This window comes from Saimiri boliviensis, chromosome 7 (assembly GCF_048565385.1).
Source record: "Saimiri boliviensis isolate mSaiBol1 chromosome 7, mSaiBol1.pri, whole genome shotgun sequence".
NCBI classification, from domain to species: domain Eukaryota; kingdom Metazoa; phylum Chordata; class Mammalia; order Primates; family Cebidae; genus Saimiri; species Saimiri boliviensis.
Window position 1 is genome coordinate 107,544,956 of NC_133455.1, and position 16,077 is coordinate 107,561,032.

General features: G+C 34.6%; 1 protein-coding gene across 5 annotated transcripts in view; it reads right to left on the bottom strand.

Moving 5' to 3' along the window:
• The window catches only part of SCAF11 (SR-related CTD associated factor 11), a 99,336-nt gene that overhangs the window by 35,556 nt on the left and 47,703 nt on the right, over positions 1-16,077 (bottom strand). For all 5 annotated transcript variants that reach the window (XM_010352263.3, XM_074403173.1, XM_074403175.1 and 2 more), the window contains 2 exons: positions 12,327-12,408; positions 9,628-9,785 (listed from right to left, as the gene is read on the bottom strand). In XM_010352263.3, coding sequence (XP_010350565.2) covers positions 9,628-9,785; positions 12,327-12,408 — 240 coding nt within the window. The remainder of the gene's footprint in view (positions 1-9,627; positions 9,786-12,326; positions 12,409-16,077) is intronic.

Below are 16,077 nucleotides of genomic sequence, written 5' to 3' on the forward strand. Positions count from 1 at the left end.
GTTCCTTTTCTTTAAGCTGTCTATTCATGTTCTTTGCTTAAGTTTTATAGGTTGTTACTTTTTCAAATTGAGTTGTAGGTGTTATTTATTAAGGAAATTGGTCCTTAAATCATTCTTTGATTATAAATCAACATTATTATCTTGCTTTATTTCCTGTCCTTTTAAAATTCCTGTGCATCAACTGTAAGAGTTTCTCTGATAAAATTATTAAATATTTGTATAAGAATGGGTTTACATTATTTAAATAATTTAAGAAGGAGTATATTTTCTATTAGGGTAGGAGGGAAAACTCTGCAAAGAGAATACCAAAAGGTGATATTATTAATACCTACTATTACTAAAATAAAACAGAATTTTAACAATCTAATAGCAAGTCTTAAAGAGCAAAGATAGTAATGCAATCTAGATACATTATGTAAAAAATGTGATCTTTGCCTTTCGGGTTTTATCATGTATCAAGATATGCTTATACAGGTAAAGGTAGAACAGTTTGTGTAACGGTCCTTGATCATTTTACACATTTTTACAAAGCTCACAAGTCACTCTAGAAGCAGCCAAAACATAAGCCGAGTTACTATTTTCTCTTTTAAATGGACTTCAATGGGAAAAGAGCTTTACCACATCTGAATTAAGAAATGTGACCTTACTATATATTAAATTGGTTCAGACTGGAAAAGGCCAGTTCAGCCTACTTTTAAGTACTATGGATTTAGAAGGCTATTACTTTCCCTGTAGAAAACTTGACCTTCAGAAGCTTTGCTTCAGCAACAAAGAAGTTCATATCTTTTTTAATAATGCATTGTCTAGTTCAAAGAACTATTAACTGTTGTTGTTTATCCTGATAGCATACACTGTATGAATTTCTTATGTTAGAATTTATTAAGGCTATATTTACAGTTTTCAAAAATATTTAAAAGTAAAATCTGGCTGAGCATGGTGGCACATGCCTGTAATCCCAACACTTTGAGAGGCCAAGGCAGGAGGATTCCTTGAGCCCAGGAGTTTGAAGCTGCAGTGAGCCATGATCACATCACTGTATTGCAGTCTAGGTAACAGAGTGAGATCCTATCTCTGAAACACAGATAAATAGAAAGTGAAAACTTTCTAGTGCTTCCTATTTTTACAAAAACTTCAAAATATATTTTTTACTCCTATTTTAAAGGTAAATTAAGAGACATTAATAAAAAGGTTATACAGTAATAAATGAAAATTTGTTTCTTTTTTTTTTGTAAAATCTAGTAAGATGTACAGAGGCTGTGAATTTACTATATGACATTCATATCTTGTCATTTGTGTAAACTTGAGCAAGTTAGTCTCTCTGTGCCTCAGTAACCTTATTTGTGAAAATGAGAAAAGAATTTACTTCTAGGGTTTTTGTGGGAATTAATAATTCCTAGAAGAAAGTGTGGCATATACTAAATATTAACTAAGGTCTTGTAATCAACTAGCTTTAGTAACAAAAAACTTAACAAAAGACAACCACAATATGATATATACACACATGAGAGACATGAGTTCCTAAGAATTTTTATTGGAATTTGCAAAGCTTATGACATATATGGAAATCCAAGTACTTTATTATTTTAGCTGTTTCGATTTTTGACACTAAGATCCAAAGAAAGCCATGTGTTCAAGAAATTTGTATTAGATGCATCAAACCTTTCAAAAACTCTCAAATCATGCAAACTCATTTTTTCTTTATTAAATTTCCTCTGTTGACATCAGCTAAACTGCATTCTGTCCTTTACAAATTTTTCTTTCTCTATTTTTATTTATTTTTTGAGACAGGGTCTCGCTCAGCCTTCGCCTCCCAGACTGAGATCAGATGATTCTCCCAAGTCAGTCTCCTTAGTAGCTGGGACTACAGGTGCATGCCACCCTACCCAGCTAATTTTTGTGTTTTTCGTAGAGGTGGGGTTTTGTCATGTTGCCCACGGTGGTCTTGGACTCCCAGGTTCAAGCGATCCACCTGCCTTGGAGGGGTTACTGGCATGAACCACTGCGCCCAGTTTTCCTTTTATAATTTTGAATTACGACAGTTTTAATCTAAGCTGTTACTTAAGGGTTTTTTTTGTTTTTTTTGTTTTTTTTCAGATAGGGTTTCACTCTGTTGCTCAGGTTGGAATGCAGTCACCTGATCACAGTTTACTGCAAGCTGGAACCCCTGGGACTCAAGTGATTCTCCCAGTTTAGCCTCCCAAGTAGCCGGGACTACATGCATGTATCACCACACCTGTGTGGGTTTTTTTGTTTGTTTGTTTTTTTAACATTTTTCATAGAGACAGGGTCTCACTATGTTGCTCAGGCTCATCTTGAACTCCTGGGCTCAAACAATCCTCCTACCTCAGCCTCCCAAAGTGTTAAAATTACAGGTGGAGCCACTATACCTGCCCTGAGCCATTCAATTTGATCTGTTTCAAATAACAGAGTTGTAAGAGTTCCCTTCTTTTTTTTCCTTAAGCATAATTGCCTTGAATTTGTCTAAAGTTTCATTTTAAGAAAAGGTTCCACTGGTATTACAAAAACATAAAGGAAAAACAAGAAAAAAAAAGTAGTAGTAGGAAATCTACTGCCATATATCACCACAGTCTGAATGTATATGCTGTAATTTCCTAAAGATAACTTAGTTAACACCAGAAAATGATTTTCTTTGTCACAGGCTCAGCCATCAGAATTTTTTTTGTTTTTGGACAGGGTCTAAACCTCTTGCCCAGGCTGTAGTGTAGCTGCATCATGGCTCACTGCAACCTTGACCTCCCAGGTTCAGGCGATGTCCTCACCTTAGTTTCCCAAGTAGTTAGGACTACAGGTGTGTACCACCAGGCCCAGCTAATTTTTTTGTACTTTTTGCAGAGATGGAGTTTTGTCATGTTGCCCAGGCTGGTCTCAAACTCCTCAGAGCTCAAAATCAGCCCACCTTGGCCTCCCAAGTGTTGGGATTACAGGTGTGAGCCACCACAGCCAACCCTGACTGGCCTAATGTTAAGAAACTCCCAAGGATGCCTCACTCTTATATTGGGCAGATACCTATCCAGAAAGGTCTTGAAGATGTTTTAATTTTAGCTTTCAGAGTAGAATTTATGATTAAATTTCTAAGTTGTGAGGTTTTAAAAGTTCACATTTTAAACTAATATAGAGAAATTTTAACTAATACTGTATTTTTTAAAATTATTTTAATTTTGAAGAAAATTATCTCAAATTTTGTTTCCTTAAATACAACAAAAATGTCCTTCAATTATTTACTATTTTGATTCCTTATATACAAAATATCCTTCAATGATTCATTGTTTTAATGAATTTCATTTCAATAATTTTTAAAGTATCTAATTCAGTTTCATAATCAAGTAGTCTAATACCATCATTGGCTTTATGTTAAATCCCGTTATTTGACAATCACTGCTTTACAGTGTAATGTGTATTAAACAGAACATACATTTTACTGTGAATGCTCTGTACTAAGGGTCTATCAGTTAAGGAGGCAATTTTTATAGGAAAAAACTAATCTTCTTTATGATTTCAGTAAAACATGAAAAAGCTACTATTCTAAAGCATTGTAAATTCTCAGCTCAAACCCACATTTAAATATAAGAACAGGAAACCTTCCTTATTTGGGAATTCAGGGTCCTCAATTTCCAATTTCTCGCTTCCTGCTGCTGCTCTATCCCCAATCACATAGGCTGCTTATAGATAGCCCCTCTTAGAAACAAGTGTTAAGTGCTTAAAGACTAAATCTCAGTACCTATGCTTATAGGTAGGTTCACCTGCTCAGGGGAATCTCAAACATCTCTCCCACTAACAAAACAGAGAATATTATATAAAAATTCTAGTTCAAAATCAAATAAAGATGACTTAGGAATGCATATCGTTAGAGGCTAATGCTTATTCTAAAGCTATTTTCCAGAATCTATCTTTTTTCATTTATGGTTCCAAAATATCTCACCTGGACTTCCAAAGTCAGTCTACATGTTCCCTATCACATTTAACCTGTTCTTTCAAGACAGTCATTGTCAATCCATATTAGTGAAACTGTGGTTCTTTATAACAGCTTTCAGAAGTATATCTAAAGGTCAAATGACTGTCAGTGATAAAATTAACCCCCATTAAGAATGTATTTCATCAAACTACTCAAAGAAAATCTCTTCATGTTCTCTAAGATACTTGATAACAGTTGGGCAGAATTACATTAAATCTTAATTGCTTCTGACAATTAATAGTTAACACTTTATCTAGTGTAAAAACAAAAACCTCAGTAAACTACCTGCATCAATCATTTTACATATTCTGACATTTAAAACTAGGCTACAAAGAAATCCATACTAATTTACCTGACTGGTAAACAGAGTACTTGAAACTCTTTTAGATATATGCTTTAGTAATTGGTCTTCACAATTCAAAAATCCTCATTGCTCTACCAAAAAATTTCACAAAGGATTAATTCACAGGGTGAAAATACTGGTGGATCTGAAAAAATCTGCTACAAGTTCAAGTTCTGGTGGAGCTAGCAATCACTCCAATCCACACTAAGGATGAAAATGGAGAGAGCCCTGATCACCTATTGCACAGGTATAATAAATTTTAAAAATTTATTTGACAATACTTTATAAATTATAAAGGACTAATTTAGTAGTACTACACAGATGCATTTACATTACTGTTCACAGAGTGCTACAAAACAGTCAGGGTTCTGGGTTCTGGTTAGTTTAATTTTTTTTAAATTAGAATTTGAGGAAAAACTGATTGAAAAATCCCAGATAATAAAGCTTTACTAAATTATATTACTAAAAAGTAGTCTAATAACCAGAATGGAGAAATTTCCACTTAGAAACACATGTATATAAAACATATTTGTAGTCCAGATGTAAGTCAACTCATGTCTTAATTTTTCGGTATACATTATTAATTCAAAAATATAATCCTCATCTATGTTGAACATTGTTGACTTCTTCAAGAACTGCATGTCACCTAAATGAGACTTCATTTCTAATTTCATGAGAGAAACCATGCTTTTTCCAACTGCCCAATTTTGATTTCATTAACCTTACTGTCTCACATTGAAGCTGTTGACATTTGATACAAAATGAATGAGATAAATAAATTGAGGAAGAATAATCTGCTTACTATGGGAAACCAATCACATTAAAAAAATAATACTTAAAAAATAAGGGATATATTTCATATTACTTAAAAGGGAAAAGAATGCCAGCAGATATCAAAAACATCCTCATCACATATGCTGCAGGTTCCATTAAATAGTGTAAGAACTCAAATGCTTTAAACATATGTCTTCAAACCATGACCCTTTAAGGTTCAAAGTTTTAATCACTTCTCATCAACTGCGGGAAATAATGAATCTTTTTTTTTTTTCTTTTTTGAGACAGGGTCTTATTTTGTCACTCAAGCTGAAGTGCAGTGGCACAATCACAGCTCACTGTAGTTTTGACCTCCTGGGCTCAACTGATCCTCCAAGCTTCCCACCTCAGCTTCCCAAGTAGCTGGCACTACAGGCATACTCCACCATGCCTGGCTAAATTTTGTACTCCCCCCTCCCACCCGCCCCACCCCAGTAGAAATGAGGTCTTAGCATATTGCCCAGGCTGGCCTTGAACTCCTGAGCTCAAGTGATCCACCCTTCTTGACCTCCCAAAGTGCTGGGATTAGAGGCATGAGCCACCATGCACGGCCAATAAATCCCATTTACTTAACTATGTGTGTGTGTAGGAGATTATCTTGTCTGTAGGAAATCATAATTATAATCAATTGTCGTGTCAAGATTTCTCTGTATTTTACCTTCCTAATTAAACTGCACAAGCTAAGATAAATTTATTAAAAGCTATCAATAAGTGTATATCTGTTTTTTGCTCACAGTATGGGTAAAATAACTTTCTAACTGAATAGCCAATAAACTTTAGTATACTGGTTCTACATACATTTAATCCATTCAAAGGTCTTTTAATTTCAAATTGTTGGCTCTAACAGTGATGGTCTAAATTAACAAAAATTTCAGCCTTCCTTAATGTCAATTATTGTGTCACTGTTCAATATTCTATTTTGTATAATCATCATTATTTTATAACTCAACAAGCTTACCATCTACGGATTCCTAGAAACTAAAAATAGTCACAGTGGACATGATTAATTTCAATTTGTTCTAGTGTCCCTAAAGGCAGGCAATTAGGCTATGGGCCATGAAGTCTATCACAGGTTCACCCTGAATCCTTTTGCCCCAGAGGATTCTATGACACACCTACCTAGCTTTTGTTTAAATAACCACAGAACTGAAATTTTAGAGCTTGGAAAGACTGAAACTAACTTTGATCTGTGTGTCCAAAATAAACATACTAGACCACAAAACACTTTAATTATTCAAAACATCAGTTTCTTAAAGACCAGTGTTTGTAAGAATGTGTTCCACGACTAAAATATTAAGATGAAAGTAAATAAATGAGTCCTTTTTTGGTGTCTGATATCCATTCTGAATCCTATTTCAGTGAACCTTGGGCACAAATCTGAGAAAGCACAGAAATTTTGAAAGATACAGAAATCTAGAAAGATGATCCTAAATGCAAATTGTACTGTTCTCTTATTATGCAGATTTCCAACTACTGTAAATCTCACTTTGATTTCTACTCTTCTACTAGAAGTGAACTTTCATCCCAGCCATTTGGGAGGCTGAGACGAGAAGACCCTTGAGGTAACGAGTTTGAGGCCAGGTTAGCCAATACAGGGAAACTCCATCTCTACTAAAAATACAAAAACTGAGCCCGGCACAGTGGCACGTGCCTGTAGTCCCAGCTACTTAGGAGCTAAGGCATAATTATCACTTGGCCTGGGATGTGGAGGTTGCAGTGAGCTGAGATCATGCCACTGCACTCCAGCCTGGGTGACAGAGTGAGACTCTGTCTCAGAAAAAAAGTAAACATTTGTAAAATTATAAGCCACAGATATTTTTTTAAAAAAGATTTTAACTTCATGTTATCCCCTGAGGTACTTAAAAATCACAATTTTAGAATCCTTGTCTTGTATAGCAAATAAAGATTAACAGTGAATTAAATGAAATTAAATGTCAGAATGTGTAAGAAAGCCTTAGTATAAGGCATGGCCTGTTAGGAGACTGAACACACATATTCCTAATCCTGAAATCCAAAGTAATCTGTAAATTTTGCTTTTAAATGTGAGGAGATTGAGGGAAATGAGAGGATGGAGCTTAATTTATAATGATAAAAAAAAAAAAAAAAAAACCCACATTTCTGAATCTGAAATCTGATTCTATTTGTCAAAGCACTTACATGCTTCAAAACATAGCTATTTTTATCACAGCAATAAAAGATTCAAACTGAAAACTTAAAGTCTACGTGAGTTTTTTAGCCAGCATTCACTTATGATTCATAATAGGCAATTTATTAGTAGACTGTTCTCTTGTTACTGCTCAACTGAAGGGTTTATTTAACGGCTTACTGCTATCGCCATCAGGGACAATGAAAGAATATTCTGTTTATTCTCCCTTTAACGGTTAATTACCTTTGTTTAAATAATATCACAACTTCTCCCTGCCCACCTGACATCACAATTTATGACAGCAGTATAACAGATAAGTACTTTCTTTTGAAAAGCAATTTGAAAAATATTACATGCGAGAAAGGTGTTGGGTGCCATACTATGTATGTTATCCAGTATTTTCAACTTAAAAATATTCAACGAGAGTTAAAAATATAGACAAGTTTGCTACTATCTAATAGAGTTGAGTATGTGCATAATCTACAACCTACAATTCCACCTCTAGATAACTAGAGAAATCTGGAATATGTACATCAGGGTAAAGCTTATGGTTGTGTGAAAGATGCACATGAAGTTGTAAAAAAGGATGGAGAATCATATCTACTTATTATATATACATTATAATCTTCTTAGAGAAAAACATATACTCAGATTAAGTTGTTGAAGTTCACAATTATGTGGTCACTGAATACAATCTTATGAAAAGCGCTGTATTGAAACCTTCCACGCATCCAACAGTATTTCTTTACCTGAAGCAAAATCTCTAAAAAAATTTAACCACAAAGCAACCATGTGCACTAAATTCAACACAGATAAAATCTTTATTTGGGTGGCAGAAAAAAAACATGCATTATTCCATTAAACAGTGATCCTACAAACACATGGAGAGATTTACCAGCAAAACTCAAAATACTTTTCCCCAAAATGCATTTTCACCTATCCTTAGTGTCCCTTCTTGTTAAAGACCAGTTTAGATTTTACTAAATTAAAATAATTTCTATGTATATTATTATTAATTCAATTTGTTTAACAAATTTTCTCTTCCCTTTTCTCAGAACTCAGCCATAGAGTCAATACACAGTTATATTCTCCTTTCTACACTATTAATGAAAATTTAAGCAAAACACAGCACTTTGAAAACCAAATTATGTGATATACAATTAATCCCAATGTATTTAAGAACATTAACAATTTGAATGGAGCTAGTTAAAATATTTTTGATATTATCTTCTTTACTAATTTTTACAGATTGACAAACTATTAACTCAGAAAATATAGCACGATTAATATAAACAATAAATTTTTACTTAACATTTCATAACAATAAGGCTTATAATAAATTAATATTTACTTCAAAGTATTTGGCCCAAATTGAGTCAACATAATACATTAAAAGTCAAAAATGTCGAGTTTCTTATTCACTTGTCTGTGACGGTAATATCTCTAATTCAGACTCTGAAATTAGTCCATACTAAATTAAAAACAGGAATTAGAACATCAATTTTAAATTCACTTCTGCCTCTTAAACTATGAGATCTTGACTAAGTTATAGAACATAAAATCCAAGTTTCCTCATTTGTAAAATGGAAGGACACTATCGTATCATAAAGAAAAAATCAAATAACCTATGTGAAAATTCCCTGAAAAATATAAAACAAAAAGCAGACAGACGGTGTTATTAGTGGCAAACAGATATTATCCTGTTAAGTACAGAGTCAAGTACACTGAAAAACGGATTATTGCATTTGTACCAGAGAAAATTGTTTGATCTGTTCTTCCTCTAAGGTTATTAACCTTTTGTTTTTCTTTCTTTCTTTCTTTCTTTTTTTTTTTATGAGACAGAGTTTTGCTCTTCTTGCTCAGGCTGGAGTGCAGTGGCGCAATCTCGGCTCACTGCAACCTTGCCTCCTGGGTTCAAGCAATTCTCCTGCCTCAGCCTCCCGAGTAGCTTGGATTATAGGCAGGCACCATCACACCCAGCTACTTTTGTAATTTTTTGTAGAGATGGGGTTTCACCATGTTGGTCAGGCTGGTGTCGAACTCCCACTTCAGGTTTTATCCGCCCACCTCAGCCTCCCAAAGTGCTGGGATTACAGGCATGAGCCACTGCGCCCAGCATAGGTTATTAACTTTTTTAAAAAGAGTATGCATTTTAAAAATGTTATTTGCTAAATAAAAAGCTGGTAAAAGAAAATTACAAGAAAATAACTAACGATTTGAATAATACCAGTATTTGACCAAAGTAGGAAGAAAATACATTACTGTGAAATAATTTATGAAAGGCAGTAACAACTCTTTAGGTTAAATAAAATCATGCTAGGAAATTAAAATACATTAATGTGTCAAACTTACCTCTGCCCATTTAAGAATACAAGTCATACAGAAGACATGATTACAGCTTTCTGGAAAACCAACTTCCTTTTCTAACAGACAATTAAGACATATTGGGCATCTGTCAGCCTCACTGTACAACAGACCAGTGGGAACAGTATTATCTCTGTTTTCTTCACCTGTAAAGTAAAACAGCCATATGTGCTTTCAAGTTTTCCAGACCAAATAACTTGTGCTTCTAGGAGTATACTGGACTAGAATACTCTAAAGGGCCCTCCTATTATAAAGCAAATAGATCCTAGATAAATTGCAACAAACATACTGCTTGAGCCCAACCTGCCCAAAATATACTCTCTTATATTTTTTAATAGGGGAGCGAAACAAACTTTTCATTAGTTAATTTTAAAGTAAATGTAATATTCACGTGGTTCAAAAATTTAAGAGCAAATTTCTGATTCAGATTTACCCCCATCCAGTAACAACTGTTAAATTTCTTTTGTGTTCTTCCTAAGAATTTTTAATGCACAGAAAAGCAAATGCTAATACACTCTTCCACATTCCTTCCTTCACACAAATGCAAGAATACTATCCACACGAATCTGCTTTTTGTTCGTTATTCAAATCTACTGGACATTCACTTGTTTTCAACTTTTGGCTATGACAAACAATGCTGCAATAAAAATTTAGTTACTTCACATTTTAAAAAGTATTATCTGTAGTATAATTTCTGAAAAATGGAACTGCTAGAGTAATGTGTGTATACATTTGTAATATGAATAGATATTACCAAATTATTCTCCTTAGAGGGGGATTTGTACAACTTTAAACACCCACCAGAAAGTAAGGTAACCACCTCATCCATAAGTATGCATTGCTCATTCATAAGAAAATAAGATACTCTGAAATTTGACATAAATATAAAACAAAAATAAAGGAATGGTCAGCTGAAATGTGAAGTGTAAATATCAAGCAAAGTTGGAATTGTCCTGGGCACGACTGTCCACACTAGTGTTTACATCTGGAGACTAAGCCTTGGAACCACCCCGGGAAGGAAAAATAATCATGACAGACTCCAGGATCAAGCCAAGACTCTTTAAATGGGGCTAAAGAGGTCCTAGCATGGGCCTTGGAAGAAATAAACACAAATCCTCTCAAGGAAAGAATACCTAAATTAGGCCTTCACAGATTTAATTTATCCAATATGGGCTCATAATCAAACATTACCAAACCTAAGAAAATAAGCTGTCTTGAGTGAGAAGCAGCAGAAAACACATTTAGAAATCCACTAACTTCAAATATCAGAAGTTTCAAATACCACATAAAATGGATAATCAGCAGGTTAGATCCAAAGAAAAAATACTGGTGAACTGGAAGACAAATTTGAGCAAACTAGCTAGACTCTAGGAAACAGAGGAGGAAATATAAGACATAGCCTGTGAAACACAGGTTAAGAAACGAGGTTACAGAAAGGTCTAACACACTAATTGAAAGCCAAAAGAGAATAAAGACAACAAAGAGGCAATGGCTGGGAAATGATTAAAAACATGAACCAGTAAAGGAAACACAATGTATACTGTTAAGGTAAATAAAAATAATCCATGCTAGAAACAATGGAGTAAAACCGTAAACTGTCAAAGATAAAACCAAGACCTTAAAAGCAGAAAATGGGAAAAGACAGTTCACCAACAAGAAAATAACTAGACTGAGAAGAAATTTCTAGACAACAAGGAAAAAAATATGATTAAATAATATCTTCAAAGTGCTGAGAAAAAAAAACTATCATTCCAGAATTATCTACCCAGTAAAATTATCTTTGAATAGTTTTAAAGTGGATAAAATAGATACAAAAACTTAAGAGTTTACCACCAATAGACCTTCACTAAAGAAGCTTCTCAGATTCATTTTCAGAAAGAAAAGAAATAAGGCCAGGCACGGTGGCTCACCCCTGTAATCCTAGCACTTTGGGAAGCTGAGTTGGCTGGATCATAAGGTCAAGAGATCAAGACCAACTTGCCCAACATGGTGAAACCCCATGTCTATTAAAAATATAAAAATTAGCTGGGCATGGTGGCGTGCACCTGTAGTCCCAGGTACTTGGACGGCTGAGATAGGAGAATCGCTTGAACTCGGGAGGCAGAGGATGCAGTAAGCTGAGATCATGCCACTGCACTCCAGCACGGCAACAGAGTGAGACTCCGTCTCAAGAAAAATAAATAAATAAAGTGGAAATTAGCAAGCATTGCCTGCATAAAACATCATCTAATTGGTGGTGTTTGAAATAACAGAACTCAAATAATAGAACTATAATCTATAAATTGGGATTAGGATGTAGTTAAAGAGTACTTGGGTTCTTCAGTTGGCAGTGAAGATTAAATTAGCTTTAGAAGCAGAGGATAGTATCAATGCCATTTTTTTTTCTTTTTTAAAAAGACAAAGACAAAAACAGAAACAGTAATTCCTAAACCAGTAGAGAGTAAAGCTTAAGAAAAAAGGGAATAACAAACCAAAAAACTTGATCAACTGAAAATAAAATATGGGAGGAAAAAATATGTATATACTTAGGCAGCTTATTTCAGAATTTAAGAACAAAAAAAGTAAGTAAAAACAAAAAACTCCTTGTGTAATTTGAAATGTATACAAGCGGACAGTCTGGAAACACTGTTTTGCTTTCAACAAATAAACTTTATAAGAATGAAAAGTTTATAGAAATGAAAAGTTACCTTCCATATCTTCATACTTCTTATCTCCCATATTTAGGGTATATACAGTTTTCCTCTTCATTTCTCTTTGGAAAAGGGTTTCCTAGAAGATAAATTACAATAGAGATTTTTTATGTTTGCCTTCTCCCAATAATATCAATTAAAAAAATAATTCTATACAGTAAGAAATTATTTTACACATAAAAGAACACAGTACAAACCAAGCCAAGCCAAGCCAGTTTGTGGATAATCCAGTACTCTTTTATATTCCTTCCTATCAAAGTGCACAGTCTTATTGAAAGGAAAAGCCTCATATAACTATTAAGCAACAAGCCTAAATGATATATTTTTGTGGCACAGACATAAATGCAATTGAAGCTTAAGGAACAGAGATCAATTTGGAATGGAGTTTTCAGAGAATGTGATAGGTTATATGTGTTGAGGAACTTAGGCATTCAAGAAGCAACATAGTATGGAGAAATGAAATAGCATTTAGCTAGGCCAATCTCACAATTAAGTGAGAGAAAAGAGTGGATGAGAGAAAAGAGTGAGTGAGTGAATGAGTGAGAGAGAGTGAGTGAGAGAGAGAGAGAGAGAGAGTGTGTGTGTGTGTGTGTGTGTGTGTGTGTGTGTCTACTAAAAAGACAGCTGTGTGTGTATATGTATGTGTCTCTACTGAGGAGGGGGCTGGTATGTAAGCCATGAATTTCATCTGAAAAAATCACAGTGAGGGTAATCAAAGAAATCAGCAAAGCAATATAAATCAAGTAGGGTTAGATTATACATGGATCGCTAATGACTGACTGAGAACCTTAATCTTACAGATCCTCTGAAGAAGAGTGAAAAGATAAAAGTGATGTGATTTTTTTTAAAAAAAAGGTTGATATGCCAGCCAAGTATAGAATGGATTACAATGGAGAGAGATTAGAAGCAGAGAGATTTGCACAGCTAAAGTAACTGGCTGTGAAGTAAATTAGAAAAGCATGAAATTAAATGGCTGAAGAATTTCTGAGATTTGGTGAGAAATACAGTGAGGAAGACAAAAAATATCCTGGCCTAAAAGACTAGGAAAATGGTGCTTATAAAGAGGTAAAAATTAGAAATGTAGAAAGGGGGTTAATCTGGCAGTCAAATTTATAAAGTAAAACTATTTTTTTTAATCAACTCTTTTTTCCTAAGAGATGGGGTCTTGCTATGTTGCCGAGGCCGGTCTCCAACTCCAGAGCTCAAGCAATCCTCCAGCCACCAACTCCCTAAGTGCTGGAATTAAAGGCATGAGCCATAGCACCTGTCCTTAAATAAACTCTTATAATATTCCTTCCTGGCTTGATGCAAGACACACAGTTGTAAGGAAATGTCCATATACATGTTTCTATCTAGTCACAAGAAACCACTGATTTCATCAGTTGTGATTCTCCTATATGTATCTGAATTTTTCTATTAGTTTCTAAAATAATTTACACATGGTAGTCACTACATTAAAGGTATGAACTGCCCAAGAAATAATTCACTATTTGGTTAAATAAAGAGATAAACATAAAGTCCCATACTTACAGTTCAAAAACCAACTGTAAAAGCAGAGGAAACTTACTAGCATATATAAAGAATGATTTAAAGGTTGTAGCAGATTAAATACAACCTCACAGTGAGTCAGCATTAGAATACCTTTTTTTTTTTTTAAAGCCAATCAGTCTGACAATAAAAGTCGGATGAGGAAAATTTCTCACTCTTAGCCTATATGTGCAACATTTGTTTTAGTTCCGATGTTTAAAGACAAACGTAAATGTCCAAGGAAAATGACTAAAATAGTGACAGCCCTGGAAAATCTATTATATGCAGAAAGGTAAACTAGTCAGAATGTTTAGTTTGGAAGAATAGAAAGCTTAAGAACACTAGCAATAATCTTCAAATTAAATGAACTGTTCTGAAGGGAGGTAGAGTAACCTATCAATGAAAGTATTCAAGCAAAGGCCCAATGGCCTTTTGTGGGATTTTTTTTTTCTCAAAGATTTATTGAATACTATAGGTATACTACTAGGCAATTCTCTTAGTACTGAACAAGACAGAAATCTCTACCTTTATGTTCTAGTGGGGAAGACAAAATAAACAAATAGTAAAAACAGTGTGGCTAATAAGAAATGAAAAAAGAGGAAGCTGTTGTTTCATACAGAATACTCAGGAAAGCTTCTGTGATAAAGGGACATTTGAACTGGCAATCAGAGAGCAGCAAGGGAGACAGTTATGTGACTACCATCCAATGCTTCCAGGCTGAGCATTTTTGCTGGAGAGAACAGCCAATATGAACGTCCTAAGACAGTGGTACATGTCTAGAATGTTCAAGGAACAACAAAGAGATGAGTGACTAGAATACAGTGAAAGAGGAAGAGTAGCAGATGAGGACAAAGAGGTAATAATAAAAGACCATGTAGCATCTTCTAGGCTAAGGTAAGACTGACTTCTCTGAGTAACATAGGTTAACTAGGGCTTTCTGAACAGAGGAAGCAAGGGGAAAAGAACAGGCCAGTAAGGAGACTACTGAAATAATCTAGGGGAGAGATGATAGTAGCTTATACCACAGTGGAATAAACTGTGATGTGATGAAATGTACTCAGATTTCAGATGTTTTGAAAATACAGCCATCAGGATTTGCTGGTAAATTCAACGTGGAGTATTTGTTAGGGAGCAAGGATCCCGGATAACTCCGAAGTATTTTGATCTAAGTAGCTCAGAGTTGGTTAGACAGAAGATTATTATTTAAAAAAATTCAGATATGAAATTAGTATGGCCATTATGGCAAAGTGCATAAAGGGTCCTCTAAAAACTAAAAATAAGCCAGGTGCTATAGTGTGCACCTGTAATCCCAGTTACCCAGGAGGCTGAAGCAGGAGGACAATTTGAGCCAAGTTGTTCAAGATCAGTCCTCACAATAGAATAAGATCCCACCTCGAAAATACAAAAACAATCCTAAAATAGAGCTATCATATAATCCAGCGATTCCACTATTGGGTATATATCCAAAAGAAAGGAAATCAATATAACGAAGAGTTATCTGCAGTCCCATGTTTACTGCAGCACTATTCACAATAGTCAAAATATGAAATCAATCCAAGTGTGTATCAATGGATGAATAAAGAAAATGTGCCAGCCTGGTCAACATAGTGAAACACTGTCTCTATTAAAAATACAAAAATTAGCTGGGCATGGTGGCACGCACCTGTAGTCCCAGCTACTTGGGAGGCTGAGGCAGGAGAATTGCTTGAATCCAGGAGATGAAGGTTGTGGTGAGCTGAGATGGAGCCAATGCACTCCAGCCTGGGCAACAGAGTGAGACTCCATCTCAAAAAAAGAAAAGAAAAGAAAAGAAAAATTTTTAAAAAAGGGGGGGTATATATAAACAAGGGAAGATTACTCAGCCACAAAAAGGAATAAAATCCTATCATTTGCAGCAACATGAATGGAACAGGAGGTCATTATGTAAAGTGAAATAAGGCAAGCACAGAGAGACAAATATTGCACAGTCTCACCCCTATGTGGGAGCTACAAAAGTGAATCTCATGAAGATAGAGAATAGACTGGTGGCTACAAGAGGCTGGGGGTCAGGGGATGAAACGAGGTTAATGGGTACAAAAATACAGTTAAGAAAGGAGAAATAAGATTCAGCATAAGATCAGTAGGGTGACTATAGTTAATAATAATCTACTGTATATTTCATAACCAGCTAGAAAAGGAGAATTCGAATATTTCCAGCATAAAGAAAAGATAAACGTTTAAG